This window comes from Dipteris shenzhenensis, chromosome 17 (genome assembly GCF_047967505.1).
Source record: "Dipteris shenzhenensis isolate YYH24624 ecotype China chromosome 17, Dip_SZ_1.0, whole genome shotgun sequence".
Lineage (NCBI taxonomy): Eukaryota > Viridiplantae > Streptophyta > Polypodiopsida > Gleicheniales > Dipteridaceae > Dipteris > Dipteris shenzhenensis.
In genome coordinates this window covers 16,623,563-16,645,638 of record NC_141612.1, presented here as the reverse complement: position 1 = coordinate 16,645,638, position 22,076 = coordinate 16,623,563, and the positions used below count along the sequence as shown (strand labels likewise).

The 22,076-nt window shown below is 40.5% G+C and overlaps 1 protein-coding gene across 1 annotated transcript; it reads left to right on the top strand.

Moving 5' to 3' along the window:
* Nucleotides 1-11,983: 11,983 nt before the first annotated feature.
* Nucleotides 11,984-14,752, top strand: LOC147891752 (protein neprosin-like). Its single transcript, XM_087388504.1, has 7 exons — nt 11,984-12,130; nt 12,215-12,292; nt 12,485-12,700; nt 12,889-13,044; nt 13,256-13,309; nt 13,412-13,597; nt 14,354-14,752. The coding sequence occupies exons 1-7, from the start codon at nt 11,984-11,986 to the stop codon at nt 14,750-14,752; spliced, it is 1,236 nt and encodes a 411-aa protein (XP_087244630.1).
* The last annotated feature ends 7,324 nt before the right edge of the window (nt 14,753-22,076 follow it).

Sequence of the window (22,076 nt, the reverse complement as noted above, 5' to 3'; positions counted from 1 at the left end):
GACCAGCAAGTGTGGAGGGTGAGGAGGAGTAGGTGTGGAGGGAGGAGCAAGAGGGAGGGGGGAGGAGGAGCAGCGGTGGAGGAGGAGGGAGGGGGAGGGGAGGAGGAGCAGGCATGGAGGAGGGAGGGAGGCAGGCATAGAGGAGGGAGGGAGGGGGAGGGCAGGAGGAGCAGGCATGGAGGAGGAAGGGAGGGAGGGCAAGGAGGAGGAAGGGGGAGGAGGGAGTGAGGAGGGGGCGGGGGGGAGGGGGGAGGGGGAGGAGGACAGAGGGGGAGGAGGGAGGGAGGGAGGGGGAGGAGGAGGGAGGGGGAGAAGGGAGGAGTGAGGGAGGGGGAGTGAGGAGGGGGAGGGAGGGAGGGAGGAGAGAGAAGGAGGGAGGGAATTCAAAATTCAAAATTTGAATTTTGAATTTGTTGATTCCCACCTAGGCGTAAGAGTTGTGCAAGAGGTGTAAAAGGTGGGATCACTTTTGGGCTTAAGCCAACTAGGTGAGGGGGGGTTAGGACTTTTTGGGACCTACCTTGGCCCTTTCATTAGGACCAATCCATTTCTTAATCCATTCCTTATGAGGCCCTTTTGAGACCCCAATTCTCCCCTAGTGATGATTGAAGAAAATCTAGCCTTCAAAACAATACAAAACATTTTGGAAGCTCCTTTGAATCAATCAGCTCATGCTGAAAGTAAAGCTTAGTATAGAATATTTGGCAAGTCTCTTTAACCAAGATTCATGGAAACTTGAAGCTATAGCTAAACTTCTTAGTAGAACATAATAATACATGTATTATCATTGTGAATAACACATCAAGCATATGAATGTAGTGGAAAACAAAGAACATAACCTTTTAAGCGGAATATCAAGGACAAAGCATTATACTGAATGACAATGATATCATGGTTCCCAATCATGTACAACATTAAAGAAAGTTGGTTTATCTCTATACCAACAGGCAAAGAAAAGCTCCAACACATATATTATGTCATATAGTGGTTGGTGATCTTAAAATTAACTATCATCGTCTTGCTGAAAAGCAATCAAGTTTTGTGAGGAACCGAGTATAGATAGTGAAAGGGCTCTTTGGTTGAAGGACGTTCTATGAATGCTGAGTAGCATTTCATAGGCATATATATAATTGAGAACTAGGCTCCCACTAGTTTTGAGACCATGATCCTGTTCTTCATTTTGATGGCATTGCTTGAATGAGTGCATCTGCTACCTTTAAGGCTAGCTGCTCCACAAGGAGAAAATTTTCATGGTATTTTCTTTCCTTCTGCATTCGTTGCAAATGCATCTTACATTTTTGTTCAGATGTATCACCATGGCCTTCAATCTCCTCCTTGTACCTTGACTAGGTATATTAAATTTCCTATCTCACATCATCTATCTAGTTCTTTTGCAACCTGTGACAAACTACATCGCACCTTGTGGTTACTAATTTTAAATAAAGAAAGAAAACAAAGAAATGAGAATAAATTTATGTTATTAGATAGCTATCTTGTGAACAGAAACAAGAACTCACCTGAAAGCTTCATGATAAGAATCAAAACTTCACGTTCTAACTTCCAAGAGAGCTTGAGGAGCATAGAGAGCCATGGGGGAAGATGCCCCCAAGGAGCAGAAAAGGGAGAAAATTAGAAGTTGAGGTCATGGATGCAAGTGAACCGGATTTTGGGAGAATGTTCTGGTGATAGGCTAAAAAGGCAGGACATAGGGGAGACATGGGGGTGCACTATGTACTTTATTTAGAATTTACTAGCATGGGAGAAGTAAATTTAGTGAAAAATTTGAGTGCAATAGCAAGAGTTGTCAAATTTTGGAAAGACATTAGAGACCATGTGCTGCCAGTTTTGATTGTACACTTCACTAACTTATGCCCCTAACTAAGCAAGGAGGCTCAAAATGGATCTAAAAGGCAAAAAACACAATGGGTTGCTAGCGTGTTTGATAATGTGGATTAAGAAATGGAACCATCTTGACATGCAAGGTAGTGACTCTAAATGGAACCAAAGAAAAATTATAAATAATATACATGTATACTTTTTCTAGTACATACAATTATGGGTGAACTAAGCTACAAATTTCACCAAATATCAAAGTTTTTAAGACTAGCCCTAGAAGTCTAGAGTACATTTTTTCAAAGAGTTTGGCTTTTCAACCAAATGAGAAAAAGTTATTGAGCTTGACTTCAAATGTATGCACACAATGGAAACACAGTATTGGAGACCCCCTAGACCATAGCAAAGGTTCTCAATTGGTTGCCTCTTTTGGTTTTTTGGAAGCTCAAGTATTGCAATTTCAAGTAAACAATTGCTTCCATATATATCTAGAACAATTATTTGATGTTGTAAAGTTTTTTGGGTATCCTATACAGTCCACGATGCATGCTTCATCGGGACTATAGCATTTGCAATGGCTTGATGATCTCATTCAAGATGTCAATTGTGTTATTTTTAATCTCGAATTCAAGTTCAAAATTTTTAGATTAGTTTGGATGCCAAGTACGTCAAATTCCATTGAGAAATGCATAAATTATGAATCAAGCAATATATTTCTTGAATTGCACAAAAAATGGCTACACCCAGCCATCAATATTTAGGCTTCACATGAGAGGAGGACAACCAAAACCAATTCCTAGACTCAATCATATTCAATTGTTCAATGAATCACAACTCACCTATCTTTTATGCTTTTATAAGGAGATAAGATATGAAACAAATGGAATTCCATGTACACTCAAAGGATGAGAAAAACACCATCAATGAGGGAAATTTTACATGAAGGCAACCAAGAATGATCATGATAATTGTAGAGAAGAAATTGATGTAATCTTCTACACTTAGCACAACCAAGAACTCACTTAGAAACCTTTCAACCATTAAGAGCATCAAAGTAGCTTTGACACTAGCTACAACTTGGGGCCATTTTGGGGTCATGGAGGCGATGCGCTCCTGGGTGAAAATTTGAATTTCGCACAGACCCGTGCTCTTCTTTGAAAATTTCCCGACATCATGATGCTATACTAGCATAATAATGAGACGCAATCTATTTATTCTAAACACTATAGATCTTGACACACAGTAGCTTTGCACTACATCATGAATCTTTGCACTGCTTCATGCAACGCAGTCTTTGGCTTGAGTCGCCTGACCACTTATCATCATGGAGCCTGTTGTCGTAGCTTTGCTACCTATCATTGGGCACCGCACCCATGCAAATCATTAAAATTCAATTTTGGATAGAGAGAACACCGTGTTGGTTCTTGGTGCAATAATGAGATGCAATCTATCATTCTAAAGATTGCCACTGAAGCGCAGTCTCTTGCATGACCACCTATCATTGTGCAATCTTGTGCGCAACTTTGCCAATGCAAATCATAGGTTGGTTTGGAGAGACCACCGTGGTGGTTTTTGGCATAATAATGAGACACAATCTATTATTCTGAGCATCGCCTCAATGCAATCTCTGGCTTGATGACCTGTCATTGCCCAAAATTCAAGGTTTTCTTGGAGAGACCATCACGCTAGTAGTTCTTGGAGTTATAGCTCTTTTACCTATTTTTTACCTATTACAGGAGGAGGGTTATGATGACCAACGCACTAGCAAACAAAAGGAGATCTATGATAGCCATCGTGCTGGTTCTTGGAGTTATGTATTTGTGTACCAAAGAAAATGTATTTACTTGTGTAACCAAGCAAAATGCAATTAATGATATGGCCCTTGAGGGGCCCCCTTTAGGGGCAAGGGCCATATCGATATGCTATATTTGTGTATGTTGATATGGCCCTTGTCCCTAAAGGGCTAAAGGGCCATATCGTTAATTGCATTTTTTGAAAGTTTAATTGTATTTCTCTAGATGCAACCACAATGGTGGGTCGTTGGAGCTATTTTAGCACTATTTTGGTCATAAAGCAAAGAAATTGTAGTCCTACTTTACTAGTATTTTAGTCCTTGTTGTAGTAAATATAAATGAGGGCAAAAGCCTTTCAAGCCACCGTGGTGGTGACTGGAGGCCTGGTGGTGCCATCCAGATAATCAACTACAAAGCATCGAGTGAAAATTTAGCAAAAGAGATAACAATGTACATTTACATCCAATAACATGTTATATAAAAATTAACAGCTTATAACGAGCAAAAATTGAACAAAGGATCTTACATTTGTAAAAACTTGGCAATTGTTGAGAGCCTTAAAGGCCAAAAGATTACAGCTAGCAACCATAACCATTCAAATATGAAAGTTAACAACAATGCATACTGAGAGCCTCAAATTGAACAAAAAGAGATTACATAAATGTAATTAAAATTCAACAATTGTTGAGAGCCTTAGAGACTAAAACATTACATCCAGTGAGCCAAAAGATCATTGAGAGCCTTAGAGGCCAAAAAATTACATCCAGTCATTGTTGCTGAGTGGTTATAAGCCTCGTCTGAGCAAGAGGAAATTTGTACAACTCGGTATTTCCGCTAGTCTAGCTTGTTACATTAAATTTTTTTAGGGGGCCGAGGAGGAGACGATGGAGAGGCCGAAGGACATGCACATTGCCAGGACTTAGATTATGACCCCCCCAATAAGTCAAGAGTACTCTATTGTGAAAATACTGAGGCCTTCATCGACATCTAGGGGGAACCCATATAGCACAGCCATAAAGAGGCCAGAGGTGAGCATGTCATCTAATGTGGTGATATGCAGCCTGGGGGGAATCGACTGTGGGAACAAAGGGTCTCCACTAGTGCCTGCATTTCTACTCCAGGTGAGTGTAATGTAATCATCTTATATGAGAAGGCAGATAACATTGGGATCACAGTGCATCTAGGGGGGAGTGGTAGTAGGCATGGTGAAGATGAGTGGGTGGGCAACAAATGAGCAAGGGAGCAGATGAGTGAGGAGAATTGGAGGAGGGTGCATGAAGCAAAGTAGAGCAGGGCCAGAAAAGAGCTAGAGAAGGGGTGTGGAGCAAAGTAACAAAGCGTGTGGAGAAATGTAGTAGAGCAGGGGTGGATGAGAGAAATGGAGTAGAATGCCAAATGCCATAGATCTTATAAATTTCAAGCCACTGTAATGGCTGGAGCCCAGGGTTCCATCCATATTAATTGCAGGCCACTGCGGTGGAATCTTAGGTGCCACCCGAGACGCACTGGTAATCATGAAGCAGACGCCATATAGTGGCTTGTAATTAACTGCTAGCCTGGTGGAATCGTAGCCACAACAGATGTGGTTGATGAGAGCCACCACCACTAGGTAGTAATTCCCACAAAAGTAAACCATGAAGCCTAATCACGTCTAATCACTCATTACCATGCACTATAGTACTCTATTAACTGGTAATTTTTACTACGCTCATAGTGATCATGCATGCATGCTTAAACCCAGTGGTGCCACTGCGGTGGCTGGTAATTAACTGCCAACTTAGTGGAATCGTAGCCATGATAAACATGGCTGATGAGAGCCACCACCACTGGAAAATAATTCCCACAAAAGTAAACCAGGAAGCCTGATCACCACTAATCACTCATTACCATGCACTCTAGTACTCTACTGAGCATGCGAGCCCGATGATGGGTAATTTTTACTGCACTTGTAGTGATCATGCATAATTAAGCCTGGTGGTGTTTGAGCAGGTCATTACGGTGGCTGGTAATTAATAGCCAGCCTGATGGAATTGTAGCCACGACAAACGTGGCTCATGAGAGCTATCACCACCGGGCAATAACTCCCACAAAAGTAAATCATAAAGCCTAATCATCTCTAATCACTCATTACCATGAACTCTAGTAGTCTACTGACCATACGAGCCTAGTGGACTGGTAATTTTTACTACACTCGTAGTGATCATGCATGCTTAAGCCCAGTGGTGGTGAGCAAGCCACTGTGGTGGCTGGTTATTAATTGCCAGCCCAGTGGAATCATAGCCACGATAGATGTGACTAATGAGAGCCGGAACCGCCGGGCAATAATTCCCACAAAAGTAGATCATGAAGCCTAATCACCTCTAATTACTCATTGCCATGCACTCTAGTATTTTCCTGAGCATGCAAGCCTAGTGATTGGTAGTTTACTGCACTCGTAGTAAATTTACTAGTAATTCACCTCTTATCACTCATTACCATGCACTCTAGTACTCTCCTGAGCATGCAAGCCAAATGATTGGTAGTTTACTATACTCTTGAGCATGCAAGCCCAGTGATTGGTAATTTTTTGCAAGCCTAGTGACTGGTAATTTACTACACTCATAGTAAACATGCATGCAAGCTAGGTGGTAGTAACTGGAAGGTGAGTAATTGCAGGCCATTGTGGTGGCTGGTAATTAACTACCAACCTAGTAGAATCTTAGCCGCCACCACAGACATGGCTGGGAATCTTAGATGCCACCACCTCTAATCACTCATTACCATGCAAGGTAGTATTGTTGCCTAAATTAATCGAAATTTGATTGCATGTAGAACTCACATGTAGAATGTAGGAGTTACATGTTCAATGTAGGAGTTGCATGTAGAACTTGGATGTTGCATGTAGAACTCACATTAGAACATGCATGTAGGAATGGCATGTAGGACTTGCATGTAGAACTTGCATGTAGGAGTAGGAAGTAGAACTTCCATGTTGAGGATTCCTAGGAGAGATTATTCCTAGCCTTATGCAAGTACAAGGGGAGCTTTGCGGCTACTTTATATACACATTATGTACTACCTAAGTCCATGTTGACATACAGACAACAATGTTGGGTGACATCATACCCGAAGAAGAAGAAGGAAAATAGCTAAAAGGAGGACATGCTTCGGTGGTGGCTATATTACTTGGAGTCGACACAGACGGTGAATATTACTTTCCCTGACTATTGTTTTTCTTGCTCCTGTAAGGTACTTTTCAAGCTCATGATGTAGGTTTTTTTTGGCAGGACATGATGGAGGCACGACATTGTATAGAGAACAAAGACCAAGATGAAGAGGACTCCCAACAAAAGGAGGAGTTACTATGGGCGTACAAGTTGGCTGAGTCAAGCAAGAAATGTGTGATCCCAATGTGTGAAGAGATCTGCCATAGTGCCTCAGACTCTATCCTAAAGGGGTGGGAGATGCTTGCCATAGAGAGGCTGATAAGATAGTTAGGAGTTTGGAGTTTCCTTGAGCCGCAAAATGTCATATTTTGAAAAGTAAAAATCTTTTCTTGGACTTGTGGACTTTCTCGATCTGATTTTGTGTCGACCTACTTCGGTGTTAGTACTTAATTGTTTTAAGTAGCCCTGTGGTTACAATCTGATGACTAAAGATAACCAGTCTGAAGGGCACTATTTTAGCATAGCACTACACAACAAATTTAGGATAGCATGGCAGTAGTGCATGGTAGTAGTGAAGGATAAGTGATTGCCAACGTAGTGGTTGGTTGCACTAGGATATTAACAGCCACAATGCGGTGGTTTGCTTCTATTATTACAAGATGAATGGATTTGTGTTGTATGGATTTATTATGGAATTTAATAAGACTAGCACGGTGGTTGTTAGGATATACTAAAAACAAGCATGGGATTTAATGTTTGGGATTTACAAAAACAATTTAATAAAACCAGTGTGGTGGTTGTTTGGGATATATCAAAAGCATGAGATTTATCATTTGGGATTTACAAAAACAAGTGCGGTGGTTAGTTTGGGATTCACTAAAAGAAGAATAGTCTGAAATACATTTTCCATTTTCTAGGATAAGTGGAATATTGTTTCCTTGCAATGAGACTACATTTTCTTAGTACTATCTCAGTTGTCCTTGTTGACCACTCCAAGGCACCCCAAGATATGCTCAGTCGTCCTCATCGACCACTCCAAGGCACCCCAAGATATGCTCATGAGTCTAAATCCAATTTGAAGACACTCTTGCCCTTCTCTCGTTGTGGCACAAGTTGCATTTGGAACTTAATAGCTCTTACTAGATGAGAGTACACAAATGTTTAGGGGCTCTTATATGGCATTCAATAATTGCGGCCTCTCTTGGATTTTTTAAATACCAAAAAGCTCCAACTACTACATCCCACTTCTCATAGGTTGTTCCCCAATCATCCTTAAATGCTTCCTCAACCTTGTGCTTAGGTTTTGTGCACTACAACAGAAAGTACGCGTCATCTTCCTTGTTCTCCCTAGATGCAATGACAAGTATAAAGTTATCTCCCTCTTCCAGACAATCAATGAGATCATCGAAACTCTCCCCAAACTGTGGTGAGTCATTTGTCTCTCCATTGTTTGTCACTCCATCTGAAGGTAGGGGGAAAACTTGAACTCGCTCCCATGTCTTCACAGTTTTGCAATGTTCTCACAATCCTCATGATCCCCTATGATGCACATGCTGCAAAAATAAGAAAGTTTTCTTGTTTTAATCAGTTGGTTGTTTGAAAAGCCCCATATGTTGTGCAAACCTCCAACTCCTTTTATTTTATCGCAATTGTGTTGGATTCTCCTTTGCACTTCATCCACGTTCACTTCATATAATGATCTGCGTACTATAGTTTTCTTAAGGCTGTATTTTCTGTATGTTGAATGTGCGCCTATGGAGAGGTTGGTTGTAAGCCATGCTATAGCATCATGGACATCATTGAGTTTTTCTTGAGGGCATGTTAATTGGTATTTAACCAGAGCTTGCTTAATAACAACACCTCATCCATCATGTTCACCCTTGCCATGGCTAGACCCAAATAAGTTTCACATCATGTTTAGATCGATGAGGGATTTGAACCTCGAGATGAAGTAGATTCCACGGGTTGATTTAAATTGAGAAGCAGCACCATCTAACCACACCAACATTGTTGTTTTATATTTTCTACATGGGGATTTTCCTTTTTTAGCCATTCCCAATGAGGTAGAATAGCATGCCGCACAAATAAGGTGTCATGTTTCCTATCATCTGAAATGTAGAAATGGTATGAGCATTGCATTGACCTGGACTCCTATGAGTCAGCAAGAAGATTGGCATCAGACATGGAAGAATCAAGCAAATGACTATACGCAATATGCACAAGAATTGTTATCTACTTGTTGTACCAGTGAGCACTTTGTATCTCATCTTGTTCTTGAAATGTATAATTTTCATCAAAATATATGACATAGATAATAGTGTCATGGGTAAAAGTGGCAAGGCATGTCTTGAACTATTTATCCTGCCAAGTGGCCGTGAAATTGTGAAGCACATATTTTGGGATGGATTGAACCACATGACCTATAAGCTCCCTTGGGTGAGTGCTCTTATATGATAGTAGCCATCTCTTTTTATTTGATCCTTCAACATTGACATTTTCAAATCTCCTCCATTTTAGAGCAACATGGTTGTCTTTCCTCATTTCATTTGGATAGACATTGAATCACAACAACACAAAGCAACTATAAACGCGCTTGGTAGATGCGCAAAATAGCGGGCGCGTCTATAGACATTGCTTTAGTAGAGGAATTACGGGCGCGTCTAAAAGCGCGTCTAACAACTCGTCTATTTGCGCATAAAAACTTGTCCTCCCTTGCAACAAATGATGAGGATATAGGTGGCCTACATACTGTGCATTCATTAGGGAGGCATGGGCATTTATCCTCCTAAAGCAATGCTCCAACACGACCAAATTTCAAGTCATTCATAGCTTGCCGGGCCAGGTCAAAGTCTATGTGTGTTTTGCAACAACAAACATTCATGTCTTTGAGTTTCTTAATGTACCAGGGCTTACAAAATGGTCAAAGCTCCTCTGCCCAATTGAAATGTTTCGATTCTAATCCATAAACTTGAGATATAACTATGTCTACTGACCCAACATGTAGGAACAATAGAACAGTGAGCCCCCTTTTTGCACTACTAAAACAAGACAAAACATAGGCTAATTAAAGTATATAATGAAGCAAAATAATTTTCAACCACTGTGCTGGTTTATGACAGTCACAATTTCAACTACCAGGCTAGTTTAGGATAGTCACAATTTCAATCACCGGGTTGGTTTAGGACTCGTTTAGGATAGTCAATCACCAGGCTGGTTTAGGACATGTTTAAGACAATCATCCACTGGGCTAGTTTAGGACACATTTAGGATAGTCATAATTTTAACCATCCAGATGGTTTAGGACACTGTCACAATTTCAACCACCGGGCTGGTTTAGCCCTTGACGGAGGCCTGACGGTCTCAATTTTACATATTAAACAATAACAAGTATACTGCTTTTTCATTTTTGAATTTCACAAATAGAAAATAACAATATATTGCTTTTTATTTTTGAATTTCACAATTTATGTCAGTAATAGCTTGATGTTTATCGTGAACTGTTTGTCTTGAACCAGCATTGGGCTGGTTTAGGACAATCACATTAAGTCCAAGCCATCTTGGTCTAGAAATAGTGGTACATGACCGGAATAGCATGAAATTAAATTTAACAAATTTAAGTACTAAGAAACACAATAATTTCAACCACCGAGCTGGTCAATAACTAATGTCTGTTCAACCACGCTAGTCCAGGATAATCACATAACTGGTGATTGAGTTGAAGCAGCCATGGTTACATGATGTTCCAACCACTAGGATGTTAGTCAAATCACAATATATTGCTACTCTGTTGCAAAATATATTGCGGTTAATTTTCACTCAAGGATACCATCGAGCTGGACAGTAACTAATGTCTGTTCAACCACGCTAAGATATGTTGTGCATAAGCTTATTCAAAGTGGAAAAGCTAGATCCATGGTACAATCAAAGGTACTTAGTTTGAAGGATGCAGAGACTCATGGCATAACCTGACATACTTAATTTGAGGATGTAGAGATTTTATTATGAGATATGGCTCAAAATTCAAATAACTCTTTAAACATGCTAGATAGAGTTCTTTCAGCTCTATATAACTCTCATAACTTTTTATGGCAGGCAGAAGATTTTAGATTTTCTTTGGAGGTCTCAATTGAAATTGAAGAAATTTCGCTGAACTTAGTTCTATGGCATAATATAATATACTTAGTTTGGAGGATATAGATATTTTATCATGAGAGATAGATCAATTCAAATAACTCAAGCTAAACTTGCTATATATAGAGCTCTTTTAGCTCTATTTAACTCTCATAAATTTTCAGGGTAGAAGATTTTAGATTTTCTTTGGAGGTTTCAAAGAAGGAAATAAGAAGGTTTGCACTACTTATTGATTTGTAGAATTATTAAAGCAGAGGACTCTATAATCTTATTTATGTTTTATAAAGAAAGCCCTTACGGCACTCTCGAGGACGTGCATTCATACCACAAGTCTCCAAGGTGTGTCTTGATTCGCAAACGAAGACAAACCATATCAGATACTTCCCAATTTTTTTTAAACAGAAGATTCTGCATAAACAGTTGATTACACCTTTCCATTGTTTTGTTCTGCAAGTCCATAAATCGAACAGTACTGGATTGATCGGACCTTTCCATTGTTCTTGTAAGTCTGTAAATTGAACAGTGTCCCTCTGTAAATTGAACAGCGTCTCTAGGCCTTCCCTTGGTTTGACCGCACGTTTTCATTCTAACCTGGGAAAAACTGTATTTTCTACTACAGGGAAAGAGATGCAACAATCAGTGTAATGCTGCTCTTCCAGCTCAATGATTTTCACCACGGAAGAGTCCCCCACTTTTTGGCAGACTACAATACGATCCTGCGGTTTGATGATTCCAGCAGCTTTTCCGTGATCCATTGCCACTTTCAAGACAGATCCATTAGTGGCATTTGTTGTCTCTGCCTGTAAAGAATCCCATGTAACATACAAAATTAGAATGCTTTTGTGGTTGAAGGAATGCACAAGAATACAATGACAATTAATTGGACGGTGAAATCTGCGGCTAGCCGTCCAAGGATGGGTCGCTCGACAATGTCTAGATGGTTCTTGAGAGCTAGATCGTCGATCATAGCAATGCCGCCTCGTTCCAAAGTCCACATCAGCTCGATTAAGCCTCCACATGCGGGCCTTCTCTGTCCTATATTTACCGTGTGCTATCAGCTGCAGAGATACGGTCAGCGTGATGAACATATTCGTGGGAGTTTGGCTCTTGGTCTTGGTATCTGTTGCGGAAACCTTGAAGCCCATACATGGTATTCATGGCTCGTCTTTGGGGAGCAGCATAAAGACTCAAGAGCATCTTGACTACGTCCCCGTCGAGTCTCACACTGTACACGATACTCACCCAGGCTGGTATTTCTCTCTTCACATGTCTTCGTGCGTCACTCTAAAATCTAATTCATTCCTCATGCAGCTGTCGGACGGCACGATCGTGGATTGTACTCGCATCGAGGATCAGAAAGGCTTAGCTTATAGAAAACAAACGGATGTGGTAATCTCTTACTTGGACGTTGACGCTATCGAGGATTTGATTATTTGTAGCTTGAAATACACATAGCTCTGTGCGAATTTTTGTCTTGGTGACTACACGATAGCTTGGTGCGGGATACTTTCAGTCTTTTGATATGGAAGCCGAGTTCCGAGATCTGTGCACACAATTCTTACAACCGCGCTTTTCTTTCAGGTTTATCCGCCGTCTTTGAAAAATCTGTTTCCCGTTGCTTACGGCGGTAATCGCTCCCGTCGAATACGCCAACGATTCCAGACGCATGTTCCGAATGGTTGTCCAATGGGAACGATACCAGTAATACGCGGTCTAAAAGATATTTCAATTCGGAAAACCCAGCGGCGCATATTTGGAGGTCGTAAGGCTCCTGAATCAGACGGAAGATATCACACGGTACGTAACGCATGGTTCTACAAATCCTAGCTTGCAATTAAATCGGACGGAAAGTATTACACGGTACGTAACAAATGGTCGTTGTTATCATACAACAATTCAAGAGACAGAAATCCTTCAGCTGACTAGCCTCATATTACACGATCCGTTGCAAAGTCAAACCTCCAAGAAGTGGTCGTCTTGTGCAGCATGCTATCTACTCATCAACAGATCAGAACTCATTCACCGGCTTAGAAGTGACTGTGAGCATCAACAAGCCATTCGCTAATCCGACCGACGCTAGCTTTTCGCAAGTGTGGGTGGTGGCGAATCCCAACGATCCTTCCAATGAGGCAACGTTTGAGGTTGGATGGGTGGTGAGCGTTAATTTCTCTATCGATTTTCATTAGAAACAGGCCAAAAATATCCAATTACGTTTGAGGTTGGATGGGTGGTCAGCATTTTCTCTAACGATCTTTATTGGAATCAGCCCAAAAATAAGCAAAAGCGTTATGATGAAACGGATTTCTATTATGTAGGCTGATGATTATCATGAACCGGATTTCTATTATGTAGGTTGATGAACCGGATTTTGGGGATAATTTACCACGCTTATTCCAAGGATATACGGTATGTGTAATGTAATTGAGACATGACCTACGTGGAAAACATACCATATTCTTTAATTAAAAGGTATTTTAAGATCCATGCTTCAGTTCAACATCTATATAGGTAATGATACTGGATATGAGAGTAATGCAGGATAATAGCTATCAAACATGGTGTGCCCTTTTGAAGTGCGATGGATACATTCATACGAGCCAGACATGGGTTCTGGGTGATGGGTGGGCTGACGATCAAGTTTCCATTCCTGGAGATCCCAATGAACAAGAGCAAATGTTAATCACAATATCCAAGGTAAGCTTCTATAACATTTCTTTATTTCCCCTAGTTATTTTAAAAAAGTAGGATTCAAATCCCATAATCACAAGTGAAAGCTGAAATCTCAGTAAGCCCCTATAGTTTTATTAGATATCGGTGGTTTGATTAAACTACATGGAGTTTTTATCATGTGATTTTCAAAAAAGGGTTTTAAAAAGTGAAACTAAAGTCTTGTACATATATTGAAAAGGAAACATTATTATTACTTTAAAATAATAATGTACTCGACATTATTATTATTATTTTAAAATACAGCACCAAAGATTGGTATAAATTACCATATCATGCTTGATTTAAAATTTTAAATTCTAGCTAATAGCACGATTATCACCCTGGCTATGTGCCATGTGAATGAAAACTACTTAAAACATGTTAAACATGTGAATCTACTTGTTTTAAAATTTATATTGCAATCTTTTCTCTACAATCACAAAAATTGAGCAAGATTTTTCTCTCAATATGCATATGATTGTTTTATTATGGACCTAAGTGAGCTAAGTAGTACTTGTAATAATATTTTCATCAAGACCATGATGTCCTCGTCATTCTCTTGAACACCATAGTTTATTACCACATCATTCTATTGATTTTGAAGTATGTACTTCATAAATGAATTTTATATATATATATATATATATAAAAGAAATAGTCAACGCACATGCAATTCCTCACACTCATTGTTAATAGATGATTGTGTATCACTAAGGTTTACATTTTTATCATGTAATGTAGGATTTATCTACACAAAATTGGAATCTCTATTTGGATGGAGATCCTATAGGCTATTGGGATGCCTCTATCATTAATGTTTGGCAAGGGCGACTTGCAGACACTTTGGAATTTGGTGGAGAGGTCGCCACTGTGGACCAGGTCTCTTCAACTCACATGGGAACTGGGTATCCTCCAAGTGCACCATTCACTTGTGTAGCTTATCATCAAAACCCTCAATATGTAAACTCAGATGGACAACTCACTGCATTTACTACAAGTAATCTTCAAAAACAAACTGAATTGACTAACTTATATGATGCAAGCCTATTGAGCACTGATGAGAATGGCTTGGTTACTTCTTTCTCTTTTGGGGGACCTGGAAATAGTAGTCCTCCTAGTGATAACGAAAATTGTCCATAGCATGACATCATGAAGTCCTCATGTGTAAGGAGTCAAAATCTTATAAGGTTAGTGAAGTTTGTGTATTGAATTTTCAAACTTTGAAATTTATATCAACTTCCTAGGGAGATAAAAACTAAAATCAAGTGTAGTAATCTTTGCTTCAAAAAAAAAAAAGGATTTTTTAGAATGTTGTTAATTCAAAAATGTGATTTAATCATATTTAAAGCTGTAAGAAATGTTAAAAAAGCAATAATGGCAATTTTTGAAACTAGGTCAAGGAAACAGCAATTGATTGGCCGAATACCACATAGTAAGCATAGCAATGCAGTATATAAACAATACTATGTCAAATCCATGATCGAGTGTAGCCAATCACAAATAGGGATTTAAAAAGTAGGTTTTTAAAATAAAAGTACGTTCTTTTCGATTAAAGATCTCAACCTAACGTCCGAAATGCAAAAAATGTGGTTCTTTACACCGACTATCGACTAAAAGAATACCGCAGAGTGTACAATCGTACTGCATAGTACCATAACGTGAATACCACATGGTATCTAACCATATCAAGCAGTATCATTTACCCTGCACGGTCCCTCATCTACACCGCATGGTTTTTTTTAGGACACCATGAGACACTGCCAATAACCTGCCTGTACCACAACAACACAAAGCACCCACAGACGCACACACGGATGCATTTCCTTAACTTTAAAAAAATATACGGGCATGTCTATTTACACACCTACAGACCCGCATCTATAGACGTGTCTATATAATAGATAGACATGCTTTTAGACGCTCGTAGAAATTTAAAAAAAAAAAAAGATGCATACATAGATGCGCTTATAGATGCTCTACATAATCTTTTTTTCAAATAAAAGCAAATTTTTGTGTGGTTAAACAGAATGATGTGTATGTTGTGTATGCTATGTGGTTACAAGAACCCCATTTCCACATTGTGCAAGTTAATTCTTACAGCCAACCACATTTTAATTAGCATGATTCCAAGCACATTTATAGCCAACGATTACAATTCTGAATAAAACATTACAACTCCAAAACATTTAGTTCACAAGGCATTCATTGATAAAACGTTGCACAAGGAAATCGAAAGCCAAAAAAATAAAAGGAGTGTATATTAATTCATAGCCCAAAAAGTGCTTGTATGTACATATAGCCATGAAGCCAAGTCACGTCCTGTGGCTTCAAGTACAAAAAACAAGAGGAGTGTATATACGAGAGAGGCACGAAGCCAAGCCAATGGCTTCAAGTACAAAAAATAGTAGCTAGTACTTCTTCTACGACTAAGCTCCCTTCTTCCTCATATTCTTCCTCTTGATCAGCCCTAGGGCCTTGTAAATGAGGGACAACATATATCAATGTATGAAAAATCAAATCTTTATTTACAATATTGACATTATTTAATTACTTTTAAATACCTAGGGGGCGCTCCAGTAGCTTGGATATACTGCTCCTCAGTAATCAACCCGTCATCATAGAAGTGTCTCCATGTATCTCCTCTGTGATGGTGGTGGTGGTAGGCTATCTCAACAGGAGTAGGGTACCTGCCCACCATATCAAGCTGCAAGATGAGAAGGAAAGAGATAAGAAAAGAGAGAAAAATAGAGGAAAAAAGAGGAGATAAGAGAGAAAAAGAGAGGACAAAAGAGGTGTAAGGAGAGGAGAAAAGAGATGAGAAAAAAGAGACAAAAAGAGAGGAGAAAAAAGAGAGAAAAAGAGAGGAGATAAGAGAGAAACAGAGAGCAAAAAATAGGAGGAAAGAGAGGTGAAAATAGAGGAAAGGAGAGGGGAAAAAGAGGGAAAAAGAGAGGAACAAAGAGGAGAAAAAGATTGGCTCCATCATGCATGCCCTCTTTTGTTATCCCGCCCTCATGCTTTAGTCCAATTTTCCTCTCTCATGCAATCACTTATCTCCATCATTCATGCAATCCCTTATTTTCTCACGAATGCTTAAGGGAAAGAGAAGGGGAAGGGGAAGGGGAAGGGGAAGGGGAAGGGAACGAGAAGGAAAAGGAAGGGGAAGGGGAAGGGGAAGGGGAAAGGGAAGGACACACAGGAAAAACTGTCATAGCGCATCTACAAGCACGGTTGTCGGTTTTTTCCAAAAATTAGATGTGCCACTAGACGCGTCTATAAACGTGCTCCAACAAATGCCTTTTTAAAAGAAGCTGAAAAGGACATGCACCCACCATGCGCCCAACCCCAAAAAGAACAACACTAGTACCAAAAACATCCCTTCCCTGCATAAGATAAAGGACGAATCCAAAGAGAGCAACTTCCAATGAAGACCAACCACCAAGAGACTTACATTGGATAGAGGTATCGAAGCTTCTTGTCCTTCTTCAAAGCTGCTTCTCTTTCTTCTCTTCCTTGTTCACCCTCTTCTCTTATATGCTTGGGGATGATTGTGTAAGCCTGGAGATGAGTGTGGGTGCTTGAAGATAAGTGTGGATGCCTGGAGTTATGTCTGTTAATAGGAAAGCAAGCCGCACGATGCTAAAAGTATGTGAAGGAAAGCAAATGCACTAAAAGTAGGTTCAAAAATCAGCTCATAGTCCGTGCATCTAAAAGCACATCTAAACACACGTATAAAAGTGCATCTAAAAGCACGTCTAAATGTGCATCTATCAACATGGCTACACTATGTTTTAGATGCACCTATAGATGCATTCCATAGTATAGATGCGGTGTTAGACGTGCTTTTAGATGCTACATAGAGTTTTGACATTTACAACTCATGCAAGAACACATTTTTTGTGTTGTTTATCTGTAGGATGTCTTCATCTTCAAGTAGCTCTAGTGAGGAATGTGCTATATTGAATGGAAATAAAGATTGCACGCTAACACCAGCTTTTGTTTAGGTACTCCATCTTTTATCGACTACCATATTGGTCCCACCTCAAGATCAATCAGCTGCTTGATCCCATGCGTATCTTCAAGAATGTGGTGTCTACCATTTGGGAACATTTGAATGGGACACAAGATTTCGTAGGCATAAGGGAGGATCTACGCACCACAAGGAGGATGCGTGAAGCTTGGCCACAAGAGAGGCCAAATGGGCATGTCTTTTTACCTCGTGCACCATGGAGGTTATCAAAGCTAGAGATGGTGGCAGTGAAATGAGCTATCGCTACAATTTGTACTCCCAATGGATGCATGAGGTGTTTGAAGGGGGCCTTCACAAAGAGCAAGAAAAGAAGTGTAGAGCAATTATATGGCTTGAAATCTCATGATTGGCACAAGATGCTCCAAGTAAGTATTTTATGTGCATGTTATCTTTTTCCTTCTAAATTTGTGAGTGAATTAAAAGCAACTAATCAACCATTCCTCATGTGTTCAGTTCATACTACCTACTAGCATTTCTCGTAGTGCATCAAAGAACGTGAAGGATTATATTTACAAGATGGGCGAGCTTGTGAGGTACTTTACAATATACAAAATGTGAAGTGTATCAATGCTCCATGCAAGGTTTTCATATTGCTAATATGGTGTACTTTTTCCTTTCTAGGTATGTGAGCTCAAAGGAAACACAACAAGACAAAGCACCCATAGATGCGTGCACAGACGCGTTTATTGAACTAAATAAAAAACTTACGGGCGCGTCTATTTGCGCGTCTATTTTCACGTTTGGAGACCCGCGTCTAATTGCACGTCTATATATTAGACACATGCACATATAGACGTGCACTTAGACACATAAATAGACACGCTTATAAATGCGTTAATAGATGCAAATATAGACACAAGTCGAACAGATAGACGCATATATAAACGCATTTTTAAATGCACTGATAGACGCGCTTTATTTTTTGTTCTTACAGCCAACCGCATTTTAATTACAATTCCAAATAAAACATTACAACTCCAAAATGCAATAAAATTGAAAGCTCAAAAAGTGCTTGTATATACATATAGCACGAAGCTAAGCCATGTCATGTGGCTTCAAGTACAAAAAATAAGAGGAGTGTATATACAAGAGGCACAAAGCCAAGCCAGTGGCTTTAAGTACAAAAAAGAGTTATAGCTAGCACTACTTGTATGACTAATCTATGTTCTCCAGGTCCTCGCTCCCTTCCACGCTCCCTTCTGCGCTCCCTTCTGTGCCTCCTTCCTCCTCTTCCTCATCGTCTTGTGCACGGGCCTGTAAACAAGGGACAACATATATCAATGTATGAAAAATCAAATCTTTACTTATAATTTTGGCATTATTTAATTACTTTCAAATACCTGGGGGGCCACTCCAGTAGCCCGGGTATACTGCTCCTCAGTAATCAACCCGTCATCATAGAAGTGCCTCCATGTATCTCCTCTGTGATGGTGGCGGTGGTAGGCTGTCTCCACAGGAGTAGGGTATCTGCCCACGATCTCAAGCTGCATGACGACACACTTTGCGGAGGGATTAGTACAAAGAAACAACCTCTTAATAAACTATATAAGCAATATAATTTGAGACTGATACTTACAAATTGGGCCTCCCATGATTCAACACCCCCTGCTCCAAAATGCGCGCTTCCATATTCCTCCATCTGGATCCTTCGTGCCTCCACGTGCTGCAGACTGGGGTCCTCCCTCGCTGACTTCATTGCCTTCTTCCACTAACGCTTGTGAGCGGTGTGGGGTGAGCCCCTTGGTGGTTGACTTGCCTCAAGCCTGGCAAGCTCCGCTAGTGCCTGCCTCTTAAGTGAAGATCTTTTATTGCCAAGTATAATAACAATCTTTGACTTGGCCCATTTATCTGTGAACTGGTGATTGGGGGGGTTAGGATACCTAGAGCGAACAGTAGCGAGGGTCTCATCAGCCAACCTCTTTGGGTGGTCTTTGTAGTGGATAAAGCAATCTCTATAATTGTTAGCAATTACAGAGTGCATGAAGGCCATGATGTCTGAGTGATGCCTCCTGTCTGAGTGATGTCATAATAAATCATACCATCACCCAGAGGCACATCTAAATCATCTGAATCATTATCCTCCCCATTACCACATGGCCCAAAGCGCTGTGCCATGCATCCCCCACCGCTCTCCCTACTACTATGCCTGCTACCCTATCGTGTCGAGCTCGTACACTAGCCACTCGTAGCTAGAGACTGCACGGGACTACGCTGAACACTCGTAGCTAGAGAATCGAGTCTCGACAGCACAGGAGTACGTTGACAGCTCTGCGAGACAGAAGGACCTCCTGACGGCATGGGGGAAGGGGCATAAGACGGGATGGTAGAAGGGACATAAGACGGCATGGGGGAAGGGGCATAAGACGGTATGGGGGAAGGGGCATAAGAAGGGGCATAAGATGGCTGTGCTGACTCCACTGGGGTGATCTCAGGCGGTGTGGGGTGGCTTGGAGTCTATAGTGCCGACTCCTGGGGAGTGTTTAGAGTACCTGTCATATACCCGTATAACTCTGCAGGACTAGGAGGGTGCCCTAAAAGGTTATATAAGTCCTTCCAAATAGATTCCCAGGGATCAAGTGAGCTGGAAGCGCTTCTTGGCCACATGTTGAACTAGAAAAAAGGAAAAAAATCTAATACTGATGAGCTAAGAAGAAAGGGGAAGGAAGAGAGGCTTATTGTCAGAGCGCGTCTATAGACGCATCTGATTTGTGCATCTATAGACGCATCTAACAGAGCATCTAATAGAGCATCTAATAGAGCATCTAACAGAGCATCTAATAGAGCATCTAACAGAGCATCTAATAGAGCATCTATCGACACATCTGTCTGTGTCTGCAAACAGGCTAGACATGCATTTAGACGCGCCTGTAGATGTGCTTTTAGACGCGCTTTGAGATGTGCCTATAGACGCGCTCCGATAGATGGGATTCCTAAAAAGTAGAAAAGGACATTGCGCCCGACACACAAACGTGACACTGATACCCAGATCATGCGCTTCTTGGATACGAGAAAGTACAAATCTAAAGAGAGCAAACTTCCAAACAAGATCAACTGCAAAAAGACTTACTTGGATAGAGGTATGGAAGGTTCTTCTTTCTTTTTCAAAGTTGCTTCTCCTCCTTGTTCGTCCTCCTTTCCTTTAAGCTTAGAAGTAAGTGTGGGTGCCTTCCTCGTAAGTGTAAGCTTGGAAGTAAGTATGGGAGCCTTTCTCTTAAGTGTCGAAACTATGGATCTACTAATAAGGAAGGAAGCAAGCCACGCGAAGTATAAGTAATGTGAAGAAAAGCAAAGCGAGCGCAGTAAAAAGCAGGTTTAAAAGCTGCATCTATAATCACGTCTAATAGCACGTCTATAGGCGCATCTAAATACACAGAGTAGACGCGCTTTTAGATGCGCCTTTCGACGTGATTTTAGATGCGCTTTTAGATGTGCCTTTAGACGTGCCACAGAGTTTAAATTAAACATTTGAAGAAGAGCAAATTTGGTGGGTTGTTTGTTTGTAGGATGTCTTCATCTTCAACAAGTAGCTCCAGTGAGGATGAATCCCTTCGTATCCACCATCGCGAAATGTGGTTGGAGAAAAAGTTCAAATGTCTGTGTGATCGATGTCGAGGAAACATGTATCGTGCACGCAGGATTACACTCAATCATATCTCAAAGTATGGAGAATGGGATGTGACCATAAATAGGGTAAGGGTTTGTATGTTAAGGTTGATTGAGATACCTATGGTTGTTCATATGTTTGAGTTATGATCCCGTTTTAATTTGATACAAGATGTAGTGCCACACCCGCATATGTTACCCTATGCTCATTGTGAGGAGGCAAAGCGTCGACGATATGAGGTGGGATCTTCAGGAGGGACTGTTACGGATGCATGGAGTGATGGTGATAGTAGCCCTCCACCATTACCTCATGAAGCCGTGGAGGAGGAGGTGTTTGATGATATGGTGCAGGATTTATATGTCCATCAAGGGAGGGATAATAGCATGGAGCAGGATTATCTTTTTACTACAGCATCGACTCCACTGTTTGAGGGGTGCACATTCTCTATTCTACGTGCCTCCCTTGAGTTACTAAACTTGCAAACCATCTATGGATGGAGCAATGCAAGTTTGAATGCATTACTCAAGTAAGCTTTAAAGTCGATTTTGCAAACATGGTGAATTATGCTAGTGGGTCAATTACTCGAATGCTTTTCCTCATTTATGGTCTTCACGTGCAGGCTATTGTGTAAAATGCTTCCAAGGGAGAATAAACTACCAACCTCAAGAGATATGGCAAGGCAACATGTGACCTCTCTTGGAGGATTAGATTACAAGTGCATCCATGCATGTGTTAACGATTGCGTTTTGTTTCGTGGACTACATAAGGATGCAAGAGAGTGTCCTACTTGTGGAGAGGCAAGATATAGAGTAGATCTCAAAACCTTGGAC

What these genes read in the sequence shown, in the direction of transcription:
- LOC147891752 (XM_087388504.1), top strand. Translation starts at nt 11,984, where the DNA reads ATGAACATATTCGTGGGAGTTTGGCTCTTGGTCTTGGTATCTGTTGCG. An exon ending in GCTTATTCCAAGGATATACG is followed by an intron (nt 13,310 to 13,411) that starts GTATGTGTAATG and finishes ACATCTATATAG; the next exon opens with GTAATGATACTGGATATGAG. An exon ending in TGTTAATCACAATATCCAAG is followed by an intron (nt 13,598 to 14,353) that starts GTAAGCTTCTAT and finishes CATGTAATGTAG; the next exon opens with GATTTATCTACACAAAATTG.